Source organism: Ruditapes philippinarum, unplaced genomic scaffold, assembly GCF_026571515.1.
Source record: "Ruditapes philippinarum isolate M1 unplaced genomic scaffold, ASM2657151v2 ctg3135_1_1_1_1, whole genome shotgun sequence".
Classification (NCBI taxonomy): domain Eukaryota; kingdom Metazoa; phylum Mollusca; class Bivalvia; order Venerida; family Veneridae; genus Ruditapes; species Ruditapes philippinarum.
Genome location: NW_026864773.1, coordinates 37,225 through 52,284, shown reverse-complemented (window position 1 = coordinate 52,284; position 15,060 = coordinate 37,225). Strand labels below are relative to the sequence as shown.

The window sequence follows — 15,060 nt, the reverse complement described above, 5'->3', positions numbered from 1 at the left end:
GTATGGTGATTGGTCATGATCAGTAGATGACCCCTATTGATTTATTGGGTCAAGGGGTCAAAGTTCAAGGTCACATTGACCTCTTGGGTAAAAACGGTTTCTGATCAATAACAAAAGAACCCTTAGGCCTAGGAACTTCAAACTTTGTATGGTGATTGGTCATGAGCAGCAGATGACCCCAATTGATTTTGAGGTTAAGGGGTCAAAGGTCAAGGTCACATTGACCATGTATGTAAAAACGGTTTCCGATCAATAACCGAAAGAACCCTTAGGCCTAGGGACTTCAAACTTAATATGGTGATTGGTCATGACCAGTAGATGACCCCTATTGATTTTGGGGTCAAGGGGTGAAAGGTCAAGCTCACATTGACCTCTTAGGTAAAAACGGTTTCCAATCAATAACTTAAGAACCCTTAGGCCTAAGAACTTCAAACTTGGTATGGTGATTGGTCATGACCAGCAGGTGACCCCTATTGATATTGGGGTTAAGGGGTCAAAGGGCAAGGTCACATTGACCTTGTAGGTAAAAATGCTTTCCAATCAATAACTTAAGAACCTTTAGGCCTAGGAACTTCAAACTTGGTATGGTGATTGATCATGACCAGCAGATGACCTATTGATTTTGGGGTCAAAGGTCAAGGTCACATTGACCTTGTAGGTAAAAACATTTTCCAATCAATTTACTAAAAACGCTTAGGCCTAGGAACTTCAAACTTTGTATGATGATTGGTCGTGACCAGCAGATGACCGCTATTGAGTTTTGGGTCAAGGGGTCAAAGGTCAAGGTCACATTGACCTTGTAAGTAAAAACGGTTTCTGATCAATAACTTAAGAACGCTTAGGCCTAGGAACTTCAAACTTGGTATGGTGATTTGTCATGACCAGCGGATTACCCCTATTGATTTTGGGGTCAAGGGGTCAAAGGTCAAGGTCACATTGACATTGTAAGTAAAAACGGTTTCTGATCAATAACTAAAGAACCCTTCGGCCTAGGAACTTCAAACTTGGCATGGTGATTGGTCATGAGCAGCAGATGACCCCTATTGATTTTGGGGTCAAAGGTCAAGGTCACATTGACCTTGTATGTTAGAAACGGTTTCTGATCAATTAACTAAAAACGCTTAGGCCTAGGAACTTCAAACTTTGTATGATGATTGGTCGTGACCAGCAGATGACCCCTATATAGATTGAGTTTTGGGTCAAGGGGTCAAAGGTTAAGGTCATGACCAGTAGATACTTGATAACCCTTATTAATTGTTTGATCACTGGGTCAGAAGTCATGCATAATAACCTTATCACATGACTAATTGGCTGCTGATAGGGGGCATACATGTTTTACAAACATATCTTGTTTTTTTTTAAAGTTGAATAAACAGGTACATTTCCTTTGGTAATCATCTTACTTTTTATGAAGTTAAAACTAATTAACCAACCGACCAATAAAGCTACACAAAAATACAATCATATTAAATTGTCACATTTTATAAGAAAAAACATCTTACCTATTGACAATTTGGCAAAGAAAGTACAAAGCTTTAACTATTATATTTACTTTAAGCTATTTAACTTTCATTTTCATACTATGACTAATTATTATAAAATGTACAGTCATACAAAATCAAGCAGCGCGCTTGCCTTGAACAGTCTACATGAAATTCATTTTTCTCAGAAAACAAGAAAAAAACGCCCTAAGGTTAACTTAGGGTCCGGATGATTTTATTTCAGGCAAATTGCATGTATAACATAATAACAACCCGGGCATGTAACACAATTCTGTTGTTCACAAAGTTACTGACAACTCTTTGAGGCCCTTCTGGGGTGTTATAATAAAAATGTTAAGTTAAAAGATTTAATCCTCTAGCGGATAAATCGAATATTATCATAGTAACAAGTGACATGTAATCTGGAGCGCAGTTCCTCAAAAATCAACGATAAGGTCCTGAAAAAATCACAAAAAGGAAAGAAAGAAATGTCACCAGAAGTACGTAATACTTTACAAAATAATGCATTTAAGATACAGACAATTATGCAAGTGATTCCTCCAAAATTCTTAGGAGGCATGTCTAATTCAGTATCGAGATCCGCATATTTATTACAGATCCGCGTGTTATGACTTATTATTAAAGAATGACGGAAACGGCCGAATATTTGCGAAAATTTGTAGCATAATGGAATTTCCCTTCAATATATGACGAATGAAAAGAAGGAAAGTAAGTACAATTGCTTTTGTTTGTTGGTTATGTGTGTGTGTGTGTGTGTGTGTGTGTGTGTGTGTGTGTGTGTGTGTGCGCGTGTGCGTGTGTGTGTGTTTCTGTGTGTGTGTGTGTGTTTAAAAATATCTTATGAAACCAGTCTGTTATTCCGTAACCAAAAATCAAATAGAATAGAAATAAAAATCACGTAGAATTTAAAAAGCACTACGTAGGAGTTTTTTTAAACCACTAATTAGGTTTTTTATGTTTTATATAGAACATCATGCATTGTCACCAAGACGTTTCCATACCAGGGGACCGTTTTACTTATGTACTGTCGCTTACGGTTTGCGAATTACGTTAACGCGCTTTACTAACATTTTGCGTACGTACGAATTCCGAAATTTTTACGTAATGCTTTGCATACATTTTTCTTATTGATACATACGCCAGAAGTAAATACTTGGCAAGTAGAGAATATTGTGGATTCACGAGTTTATTTAGAATGACATAGAGCCGAAAAAACCAAAGGAAGTCATCCTGTAGAGTCGATGACGAAAGTAATTTTACTAGCAAAGAACGTTGGAAGAAAAAAATGGCAATACCTTGGTTCAAAGGTGTTTTCTGTTTCCTTTCTGTGTTTGAAGATATTAGAAAGTTTTCGACACTCTTATACAGTGTAAATTAAATAAAAAATTAAGAAAGCATCTTCGAAAAAGGATAATATTTATACAAAAATGTGTTCACTTACTTTCCTTGTATTTCTCGCACTGTCAGATCTTTTACAGAATTGTTTATGGAAAACTTAGTCTCCCGTCGATGACAACACAAAATTCAAGGTAGGAATTCCGTAGTATATGGTTTTATGAAGGGCCCCAATTCAGTTTTCTCGACGGTATGCCTCGACTTCCATTTCGACAGACGACGACACTAATATTCCGCGATGCCTTCTTTATTGAAGAGTTTTAAAAACCACCAACTGAAGAGTTATAAGCTATTTTCACGAAAGTTTAAGAAATATCTTACGAATGTATTGTGAAAGGCATTTACGATTAACGTAAGTTTAAACGTAGGCGTTAAGTTACGAAAATACTTACGAAAAACTTATGAAATGTTTAACAAACAGGCCCATAGACGCAACCATAGTATGCAAGTCGTATTTTACATAAATCTGAAATTAAACTTCAGATTATGTAGCTATGTTTAGCACACTTAAGCCACGGTTCAGTGCACAGCCTATAAAATGCAATTGTCCAATTGACCCTGTAGTCGGTACATTCCGTAAACGTTACAATCTACTTGTAAATCTACACTGCGGTATACCGTACCCCGGATATTGCTCGATATTATGAGGACTTTCATCCCATTTCGCGACTTTGAACGGGGAACGAAGGTAAGTTCAGCGACGATATTTTCCAAACTAATGGCTATTTCATTTATCTCAACTGGTTTTATATATCTAGAGGTATTTTTGTAGCTCTAAAAGACGTAAAAGTATTAAAGGTATTTGTGAAATTGATTAAACTACCCCTAAACGACCCGCTGCTCACTAGAAAATACTGGGCGCGATACTGTAGAATCGTTAGAAATTATTATATTACCAATATAAGAAAAATGAATCGAGCAATTTTTTTATTCACAATCCAAGTATGCATTGTCAATTTCAGGCAAAAAGTGTGAAAGTACAAAAAGATACAGGCCAAAAAAGATACAAGAAAGTGTACCGAGTATTGATTTTAAGTGTACTGAGTATTGCAAAATAGCCGAACTTTAGTGTACAGTGTATTGCAAAACAGAATGAGCACATTAGTATGGAAAATCGATATTTTGTCTAATTTTCACGTCTGTTTATCGATTCCTTTTCATTTTGCTGATAATGTACTGTTTATATGATATTTATTCAAATATTCAGATTCAACAATGCATTTTCAGTTTTATTACTGTTCTTTTCTTACGGGCAAATACAGAGATTTAATTTCCCATTTGATTGCAAATCACAATATGGATGAAATAAAGTGTGTGCAGGGTCGGAAGCAGGGTGGAACCATCAAAATTGACGGTAAAAATCTTTAAAAACATGTCTCAAGAAACTGTGATCAAGGAGACCCATTTAGATGACATTAATAATAGCTTTTTACAGGGCAAGTTTGCTTAAAGAAACATATCGACACACTTAGTAAAATATTGGCCCGAGGGCTTATGCCGTCCAAACATGCCGGTATCGTCTTAACCTTTTACTGCATGAGCATATTGCGAAAAAAGCCTGTTTTCATTGATTTAAGCCTCTTGTTACAAGTTCAAACTGCTATGAAACTATAAAAAATGCTTCAATACTGATAAAACTGGGCACAAATGTTGGCTGGACCATAGCCTGTGGAATAGCATGCTCAATTTTAAATTTCCAGTTACTATGGCAACAGGGGGACGTCTCAAAATTGCCAAAACTCTCTATTTTGCGTTGATTTTTCCTATCAAAACTGATTTCAAGGTGCAGCAACTTCTTAATTGATTGAGATAATGTCTAAGGTTTTCGGGCGTTAATTACACCGTTCTTTTTAATCGACCTGAGGCCATTTTACCTTCCCCCCCTCACAAGTCACAAATCTTCTCAGCGATTAGAGGGGCTACTGCCCCACTTCAAACCCCCAAACAGAAAGGGGCACATCCCTTTGTGGCATCCCCTTGATGTACCTTTTTAATGGGAGGGGGTGGCGCCGAAAAAGTGATCACTCTTTTGAACAACGTTTCTCAAACTCAAAATTTCTGAATAGCGCATGTTTTACACTATTTGACGCCTCAAAACGGATGCGGTATAAAGCCTTCAATACACGCCTTTATGAAGTAAAAGGTTATAAGGAACATAACCCTTTTATTTCATCTGCTACCCTTTATCATAATCTTATCAAAATCCATTATTCGGTTTTTTTAGCTGTACCCGCTCGGGAGTCATACGGTAACTCATTGCTAATGACGTAACAAATCACGTGCAGACGGTCTGTCGGTCTGCCGAGTGCAGGTACAAAATGACCGAAAGTTACCTTTATATGGATTTTTGGCATAGTAGGAAGTCGGTTGATATTTGATATTGGCACACTTGCTCAATACCGTATAATATTGACAATCTTGAGGCAGCATTAATGCACTTTGGATACTTTTTTAAAGTAAGATATGCAATTATTATTAACAACTTCTGGAAAGGTTGATCCTTCGATAGCAACGAAAACTTTTTAAACACAAAATTGCGGAGTTCGTTCGACTGAGATTTTTCATGAGCAGGAATGAAAATCTGGATTATTCGCAGATGTTTCCAGTAAAGTACCTCCGAACTCTGCATATTCTGCACATAGATAGTGTAAATAATTATACACAATAAGAAATTTTTTAAAATACTACTTGCATTTACTCTATATTGATAACCAATACTCGTTACACTAAAAAGCAATACTCGTGACACCGGCGGGCAACTCCAACGCAATACACGGTACACTGACATGTGTATTTATTCTCAAAATGCACGTCATCTGAGGTTCTATTGTCGTTTGAACATTTACAACATAAACATTATCATCATTATCACATTTCACTCGATTCAAGTTTTTCTTTTAAGGAAGTATATGCACAAAATCATCAAATTTGACTGATCCGAGCTCATTTATCACGTGAGCAAAGAGACGAATTTTACTTCCTAATTACATTTCAAAGCTATTTCTCATCATTTTTGGGTTTTCAGCAACTAGAGAAATTATCGAAGTATTTGTTTTTCTATAAAATTTATATCAAACCAATTTAAAATGACTAAAAATCGTCACTGAACTTACCTTCTTTCCTCGTTCAAAGTCGCGAAATGGGATGAAAGTCCTCATAATATCGAGCAATATCCGGGGTACGGTATACCGCAGTGAATCTATATGAAAATAAAATAGTCAGAAGAGGTTTCACTTGAAGAAGGTACGTCCAATCCTATATCAGCGATTTATGTTTTCATTTTTATTTTAATTCTAAAATTGAAATTCTCTTAAAACTATTGTAAAAAAATTGTTCTGTGTACGATATGTATAGTATTTTTGATAACTGCCTTTATAGCGTGTATGCTCTTTTTTAAAATATATACATGTACGATTGCGTAATGTCACAAAAAGAGCCGTTGAAAGATACTGTAATGAATTAAAAAAAACAATTGTGTACAAAACACCACTGAAAAGGTATTCTAAAACCAGCTGTAGTTAAATGATTTCAATTTATTCTTGTAAGTAAATTAAAAAACAAATCCACATGGTGTTGGTATGGAATCGAAGCAGAGCTTTTTAGATCTGTAGTCCGAAATATATACCGATACGACACACCTCATCGACGAGTGATGTTAGCAAATATATCGATATATTCGATAGATACAGCTCGGAGTCGCAGTTCCTTTCGCTATTACCTGTTTACATCAATATTGACAAATAAGGGTGTCGATAATTCTTATATGAAAGCATACTATTTATCGCCTAAATCTTTAACCGACTACATGTAAATAATTACTCATTTTTTATCCGTTCAGCGTAATAGCGTAGTGGTAGAGTGTTGGCTTCGTCAGTGTAGAGACCCTGGTTCGATTCCTGGAAAAGGCATTTTTTCTTTTTAAACCGTTATAAGTTTAACTGTAAAATTGTACAGAATATTAAATAAATCACAGGTTTATAACAGAGAATATGCAAATGTTTAATGAAAGTAAAAACCATACAGACACACAGAAAATATTGCACAAATTTAGATTTAAACTCGAAAAAAAATAAGATTTTCATAACATTCTCCATAACCTGAACTCTCTAACCGCTATTCGGATTGATGTGTCCATATACACTTAAATTCTTCTATAATGGAATAAAATACAACATGTAATAGTTAAATAATTTTCGCAAATGGTACCTTAATGGTACGACCGATTAATGTAAACGTTAACGTGTTCGACTTATACTGGTCAGTGTTTATTCAAAGGTATTGAAGTGCTCGGTCAATATTGGTGGACAATATCTCCAGTTTATCGAGTATGTTTTTACAGGTGTGAACTAGGTCTTAATTTAAGTTAAAAATAGGGTGGTTAAATACAACCCACAAGGAGTCCTTACAGACGTGGGGGAAAAAATAGGGTCACTGTAGACAGAAGGTCACTACAAACAGGGTCAAAAATAACATCCAAGTCAGATTTAATATAAAAATAATGTGTAAACCATTCAATGTTTTGGGTGATTTGCAATTTGTGTGATCACACTAAAAGTATAAACGGACATGTAACAACTGACGTAGTACTTCCTGAACCAAGGTCATGCAAATTCCTAGAAAAACATATTTAAAGGAAAAATAATTACGACACTACATGTACACAATATATCAATCATCAGCACACTTGATTACTAGTTAAACCACTTAAAGCCTAGGTCACAAATAAGAAAATGCCACCGGGCGGCGTCTGTTTCTCCAAAAAATCGCAATATCGACCGGCGTCCGTCCGGCGGCAGTGACTATCGGACGGCAGCAGCTGAAAATTTTGCTCATCGGGCGGGCGCCTTCGAGTTTTAAGTAATACTTAAAAGCTAACGGCGGCCGGACGATAATTTTTGGGGTCACTGAGTATAAATATCATCGAGCGGACATCGTTCGGTCGCCGGGCGGCGACTTGGCGATGATTTTTTTGATCGGGCGATTTTTTTTCTACTAAAACAGCGTCCGATTTAAAAGACGTCCGGGCGGGCATCGACCGGGCCCCGCCCGGTGCCTGAATAGAGACAAGTTGTCAAACGATTATCGCCTGATACCCGGACGATTCATGTACAGGCACCGGGCGGTCATCGTTTTGTCATCCGGCGACCGGGCTGCTTGTGTTTGTTGTAATTTCAGCTTGAAGAAGTTGTAATTGTCTCAAAAATATATTTGTGAATTTCTTTTGAATACTATTAAACATGAATTTTTTCTTCAATGTCCATGCGAATGTCTGATTGATTTTCGCCTTCTACGGCCTCGATACTGGTCGTTGGTGACTCGTTTGTAAACAACACGGACCAACTCCTTGGCTTTCCCCTAGGCTTTGGCAGATGACTTCTTTGCTGGCATAATTACAACTCGCTGATTTATCTAGGACAATAAATGTAAAGTCATTGTCGCCCGGCGCCCCCGCGGCAACCGTCCGATTCACTTTTAAATCGCAAAGGCGCCGTACGGACATCGGGCGGCGACCGCCTGATCCGTTCAATTCTTTCTGTAAAATCTACTCGGCAAAAATCGCCCGACGACTGTTTCATTCATGACCACGCAAGGTATCAGATTTAAAATCGCCCGGCGTCCACGACATCAAAAAATCTGCCGATTTTATAAAAATCGTTTAATCGGACGGCGCCCGTTTTATTTGTGACCTAGGCATAAACGAGGGGAGATTAGATACGCGTATCAAGGCTACTTAAGGGAAAGAAAAAGGAGATGTTTTGATTATACATGTATCAATCCAAATGCGATTTTATTTAAAGCGGATTGGAGTTTCCCTTGATTGTGACAAAAAAAGTAAATTTAATGTTGTTATGCTCCCCGAAAAAATTTCGGGGGAGCATATAGTCGCCGCCTTGTCCGTCCGTCCGTCCATCCGTCCGTCCGTCTTTCCGTCCGTCCGTCCGTCCGTCCGTCCGTCCCCTTTTCTTGTCCGGGACATAACTTTGAAACAACAAGAGGTATCAACATGAAACTTTGTAGGTAGATAGATCTCATTGAGTAGGTGTGCAGTGCACAAGAACCGTAACTCTGCCTTGCCTAATTTTTGAATTATTCCCCTTTGTTTATTTTACACTTTGAACTTTGTCCGGGACATAACTCTAAAAGTATAAGAGGTATCAACATGAAACTTTGTATGTAGATAGATCTCATTGAGTAGAAGTGCAGTGCACAAGAACCATAACTCTGCCTTGCCTAATTTTTGAATTATCCCCCTTTGTTTATTTTACACTTTGAACTTTGTCCGGGACATAACTCTAAAAAGTATAAGAGGTATCAACATGAAACTTTGTAGGTAGATAGATCTCATTGAGTAGAAGTGCAGTGCACAAGAACCGTAACTCTGCCTTGCCTAATTTTTGAATTATCCCCCTTTGTTTATTTTACACTTTGAAATTTGTCCGGGACATAACTCTAAAAGTATAAGAGGTATCAACATGAAACTTTGTAGGTAGATAGATCTCATTGAGTAGAAGTGCAGTGCACAAGAACCATAACTCTGCCTTGCCTAATTTTTGAATTATCCCCCTTTGTTTATTTTACACTTTGAACTTTGTCCGGGACATAACTCTAAAAGTATAAGAGGTATCAACATGAAACTTTGTAGGTAGATAGATCTCATTGAGTAGAAGTGCAGTGCACAAGAACCGTAACTCTGCCTTGCCTAATTTTTGAATTATCCCCCTTTGTTTATTTTACACTTTGAAATTTGTCCGGGACATAACTCTAAAAGTATAAGAGGTATCAACATGAAACTTTGTAGGTAGATAGATCTCATTGAGTAGAAGTGCAGTGCACAAGAACCGTTACTCTGCCTTGCCTAATTTTTGAATTATCCCCCTTTGTTTATTTTACACTTTGAACTTTGTCCGGGACATAACTCTAAAAGTATAAGAGGTATCAACATGAAACTTTGTAGGTAGATAGATCTCATTGAGTAGGTGTGCAGTGCACAAGAACCGTAACTCTGCCTTGCCTAATTTTTGAATTATCCCCCTTTGTTAATTTTACACTTTGAACTTTGTCCGGGACATAACTCTAAAAGTATAAGAGGTATCAACATGAAACTTTGTAGGTAGATAGATCTCATTGAGTAGGTGTGCAGTGAACAAGAACCTTAACTCTGCCTTGCCTAATTTTTGAATTATCCCCTTTGTTTATTTTTACACTTTGAACTTTGTCCGGGACATATTTCTTAATGTATAAGAGATATCAACATAAAACTTTGTTGGTAGATAGATCTCATTGAGTAAGTTTGCAGTGCACAAGAACTGTAACACTGTCTTGCCTACTTTTGTAGTTATTGCCCTTTGTTCATTTTGACACTTTGAACTTTGTCTGGGACATTACTCTAAAATTACAAGAGATATCAACATGAAACTTTGTAGATAGATAGGTCTCATTGGATGGAAGTGCAGTGCTTAAGAATCATTACTCTGCCTTGCCTTATTTTGAAGTAATTGCCCTTTGTTTATTTTTACTTTTTGACTTTTGTCCTGGACATTACTTTAAAACTATTAGAGATATCAACATGAAATTTTGTAGGTAGCTAGATATAATTGGATAGAACTGCAACGCTTCAAGAACCTAAACAAAGCCTGGTCTAATTTTGGAGTTATTGCCCTTTGTTCATTTTTTTTATACTTTCCTGTGTCCAGAACCTTCTCGGGGAGCATCACCCGGTTAAACCGGTTCTTGTTTTGTATAGTCTCCGCCTTATCCGTCTGTCCGTCGCCTGTCCGTCTGTCCCTCCGTCTGTCTGTCCGTCCGGTGTCTTGTCCGGAACATAATTAAAAATTAAAAAAAAACCTTAGCAATAATTTGTTTAAACTTCACATAGTGATACAGGACATCAAGGCGGAGTGCAGTGTCAAAGAAAATAACTCTATTTTGCACCGTTTTTGAATTATCTCCCCTTTAAGAAAAAAATTGTCGCAACAGAACTCTAAAACTATAAGAGATATCAACATGAAACTTTGAAGGTAGATAGATTTTTATAGGTAGCTGTGAAGTGCAGAAGAACCGTAACTCTGCCATACTTCGTTTTGATGTTATTGCCCTTTATTCATTGTTACACTTTGAACTTTGTCCGTAACATAACTCTAAAATAATAAGAGATATCAACATGAACTTTTGTAGGCAGATATATTTCATTAGGTGAAAGTGCAGAGCAAAAGAACTATCACTTTGCTCAGTCCCGTTTTTGAATTATCTCCCCTTTTAGAAAAATATTGTCAGGAACATAACTCTCAAACTATAAGAGATATCAGTGTTATTTTTTTTTCACCAAAATATTCGGCGAAATTCGGCCCCATTACCCCTCAAAAAAAGTAAGTTTTTCCCCTCAAAGCCTAAATTCCCCCTATATGGCAGCCCGAAATTTGCCTGCGATAAATATCTTTTTTTTGCAACTAACTGCCGAAAAATGTTTTATTTAATGCCTGTAAGAGTTACTGTTTAGCATGGTTGTTTACAAATCGTTCTCCGGTAGGTAAGGGGAGCTTCTTCCGGCGTTTCAACAAGTTTAACATACGACGCATCAAATTTTAGATTCGTATATTAAAGATGAAATATTATACTATGCTCACCTTTTAGTGAAAGAATTTAATCACAGATCTTTTTTTAAATCTTTGAAATTCTGACTGAATATGTCTAATTTGAATAAAATAATCAATAAACTATATGTGAGAAGTGCATTCAGAATACCTGGTCAAGTAAAGTTGGTATTTTCTTTAAAAAAAAAATGCCAGTTTTTTTAATGACACTTTATATTATTGTGACCACCAATAGTTCTTAGAATTTTAAAAGTAATAAACCTACATTGTATGAAGTCGAAACCTGTTTATTTCATGTTTACAAAGAGACTGTGTAGCAATTTTCAATATTTTCAAATATCAAATTTGAGCTTAGTATATCTTTTAGAAAAAGAGACGTATTTTAAACTTGTGTTGCAAGAGTTGCTCCTCTTTTCCACCGCAAAGAAAACAATATAAAATAAGTAAACAAAGAAAATTCCCCCTCCTATTGCATTTTCCTCCCTCCAAAGGGCACCGATTCCCTCCCCGCAAAAGTGAGGAAAAAAACACTGCTATCATATCAACATGAAACTTTGTAGGGAGATAGTTCGCAATAGGTAGCTGTGTAATGCTGAAGAACAGTAGCTCTGCTTTGCCGAACTTTGGAGTTATTGCCATTTAATTATTTTTACACTTTATCCGGGATATTACTCTTAAATAATAAGCGATATCAACATAAAACTGTGTAGGTAGATAGATCCCATTGGGTAGAAGTGTATCGTATCGCAAAAAAAAAAACATAACTCTGGAGCCCTGAAATTGAATTATCTCCCGATTAGAAAAATCTTGTCCGTGTCTGGTCTGTATCTATGAAAGTGAAACTATTTGGCAAAAACTGTTAACCATAATGAACGCATAGTTGGCCTTTCTTAGATCAAGGCCAAGGTCACACTTTGTATCAGTTTCAACATTTTCTGTCTGCTCTGTATCCTTTGAACATATATTAGCCGTGTCACGACAAAACCAACATAATGCGTTTGCGACCAGCATAGATCAAGAGCAGCCAGCGCCTCCGCGCAGTCTGCCCAGATTCCATGCTGTTCGCTATCAGTTTCTCTAATTGTAATATAGTTTGTAAGCGAACAGCATGGATCCTGATTAGACTGCGCCGATGCGCAGGCTGGCCTGGATCCATGCTGGTCTCAAACGCACTATGTTGGTTTTGTCGTGACGCCGCTCAAATTGTTTGGCAGAAGAATTACATATAATGAGACGGTAACTTGTTTCATACAGATTTATAGACAATAGAATATAAATATCTAAGTTATCATCCAAATTTTGAAAATATGGGGCGGGTAGTAAGATTTTATTTTTTATTTTCATTTCTCGGTCTGGAGTAATACGAGAGGAGGTCAATATATAGGAATTTATTCTAATGACAGTTATTTAATTCTTACATCATTATGTATGTAAATATATAGATTGAGAATAAACGCAACATGATAATATATCTTGACTGTTATGATCTGTTTTATTGAACCTTTCATATTCTGACGTCAACAAATTGATGGTTGAGCAAAAAGAACAAATATATCTCGTTACAAAATAAGATGTCTTATTTTACTTTCAGTATAACAAGATAAGTTTAATATCTATTGATGTGAATTCAATAAGTATCATATTGCTTAAAATATATTAAGTTGACCATAATAATTTATATGTATTTAGATTATATTGAATGAGTGTAGGTTCAATTCGTAATTTTTTATAAAAAAGTTGAATAAACATGTACATAAGCAGTATTACATTTTCCTATGGTTTAAACTAATTAACCAACCAATGAAGCTATACAAAAATACAATCCTACTTAAATATCACATAGCATACAAAATAACATCGAACCTATTAAAAATTTGGCAAAGAAAGTACAAAGGTATAACTATTAAATTTATGAAAAGCTGTTCTACTTTCACTTTTATACCATGACTAATTACTGTAAAGTGTACATACAAAATCAAGCAGCGCGCTGGTCATGAACAGTCTACGTGAAAATCATTTTGTCTGGCAACAAGGACGGCACACTTAGGTTAACTTAGGGTCCGGATGATTTTATTTCAGGCAAATTTCATGTATTACATTATACAACCCTGGCATGTTACACGATTCTGTTGTTCACAAAAAGTCTGATATTATTCACGACCCTTGGGTCAATGTTTGCCCCGCCCTGGGTTCAATCAGCCAATACATTTTTGTGTAGGAAAACACATTTAAATCTTAAATTAGCAAAACATTTGGCAAATACATGACTGGTATCAATCATGTGCCTAAAATCAATGTTGGCACCGCCCCGGGTTCAATAAGCCATTTCCTTTGTGTGTAGGAAAACACATTAAAATCTTAAATTAGCAAAATATTTGGCAAACACATGACTGGTATCAATCATGTGCCTAAGATCAATGTTGGCCCCGTCTCTGGGGTCACTTAGTTGATGTTGTCTTAAGAAAACACAATTTATGTCTTATTTTGTAAACTACAATGCCAAAAGCTAAGAAATTTAGCTTGAGGAACGGCTGCAAAATTGATATTTTTCATGCCTTAAGGGTTGGTCTGTCTTGAAGTTGCGTGACTAGAAAAAAAAAAGAGTTAGCCCACTAACGCAAAAATGGCTATTTTCCTTGGAAAGCCTCCTGTTACACAAGTTCAAAATGCTATGAAACTTTAAAAATGCTTTAATACTGATCAAACTTGGCACAAATATTAACTGGACCATAACATTTGTATCTTTATTTCTTGTTACCATGGCAACGAGGGGACATTTCAAAATGATTATATTTGTTAATTTATTATAGTCTCATCTGTGTACAATTACATACATTTCAACATAAAGAAAAACATTACATTGTACATAGCCATTCTTTGAGTGGAATTGCAGGAGACTTAAGATATTTTACATAGTTTAAAATTTGAAAAACTATAGTCTGTTATATTACGAGCATATGGATGTGTATATATAAAATACATGCAAATATATGCAAATACATTACACATTAAAAAAAAGCAATATAAAAACACCACGTGATTTCAATTGTTAAACCTGCAAACAGCAACACCTTTAATAAAATATCACTTTTAAATGTTTTTTTTTTTTTCAAAAAAGTGTGCATTTTATGCGTTCATTTATTCCTTCAATACTGCAACTTCTCAATGGATTGGGATAGAGTAAAAGTCTTTTCAGCTTTGGTTACACGTTACATTAAGATCGACCTGATGCCCTTTTGAGCCTCTCACATGTCGAAATATTTCTTGGAGTTGGGTTGGGCAGCAGCCCCCCTTCAAACCCACATGCAAAAGACGGCAGATAAACCCACCCTCTGGCAACCCTAATGTATTTGGGGCCTCGAAAGGGGGATGGGGTGAAAAGATGTGAAAACACGTCTATATGAGGTAAAGGGTTAAGCATATAGTAAAATATGTTGACCAGATACACTTACAATGAAAACTGTTGACCAATTAGATATCCAGAGAAATATGTTATTTTGTCGTGAATTTCTTATTTATATTGTCATGTAAGAAAATATAACAGATTTTACGTCTCGTTAACCAATTAAACC

At 36.1% G+C, this 15,060-nt stretch overlaps 1 protein-coding gene across 3 annotated transcripts in view; it reads left to right on the top strand.

Annotated features, from left to right (window-relative positions):
• Positions 1-15,060, top strand: part of LOC132726754 (uncharacterized) — a 46,668-nt gene that overhangs the window by 11,085 nt on the left and 20,523 nt on the right. The window contains exon 1 of one of the 3 annotated variants that reach the window (XM_060712108.1): positions 2,122-2,210. The exons of the other annotated variants lie outside the window; for them this stretch is intronic. Coding sequence (XP_060568091.1) covers positions 2,189-2,210 — 22 coding nt within the window. The 5' untranslated portion in view covers positions 2,122-2,188. Of the gene's footprint in view, positions 1-2,121; positions 2,211-15,060 lie in introns of those variants that run through there. 3 annotated transcript variants of the gene reach the window in all.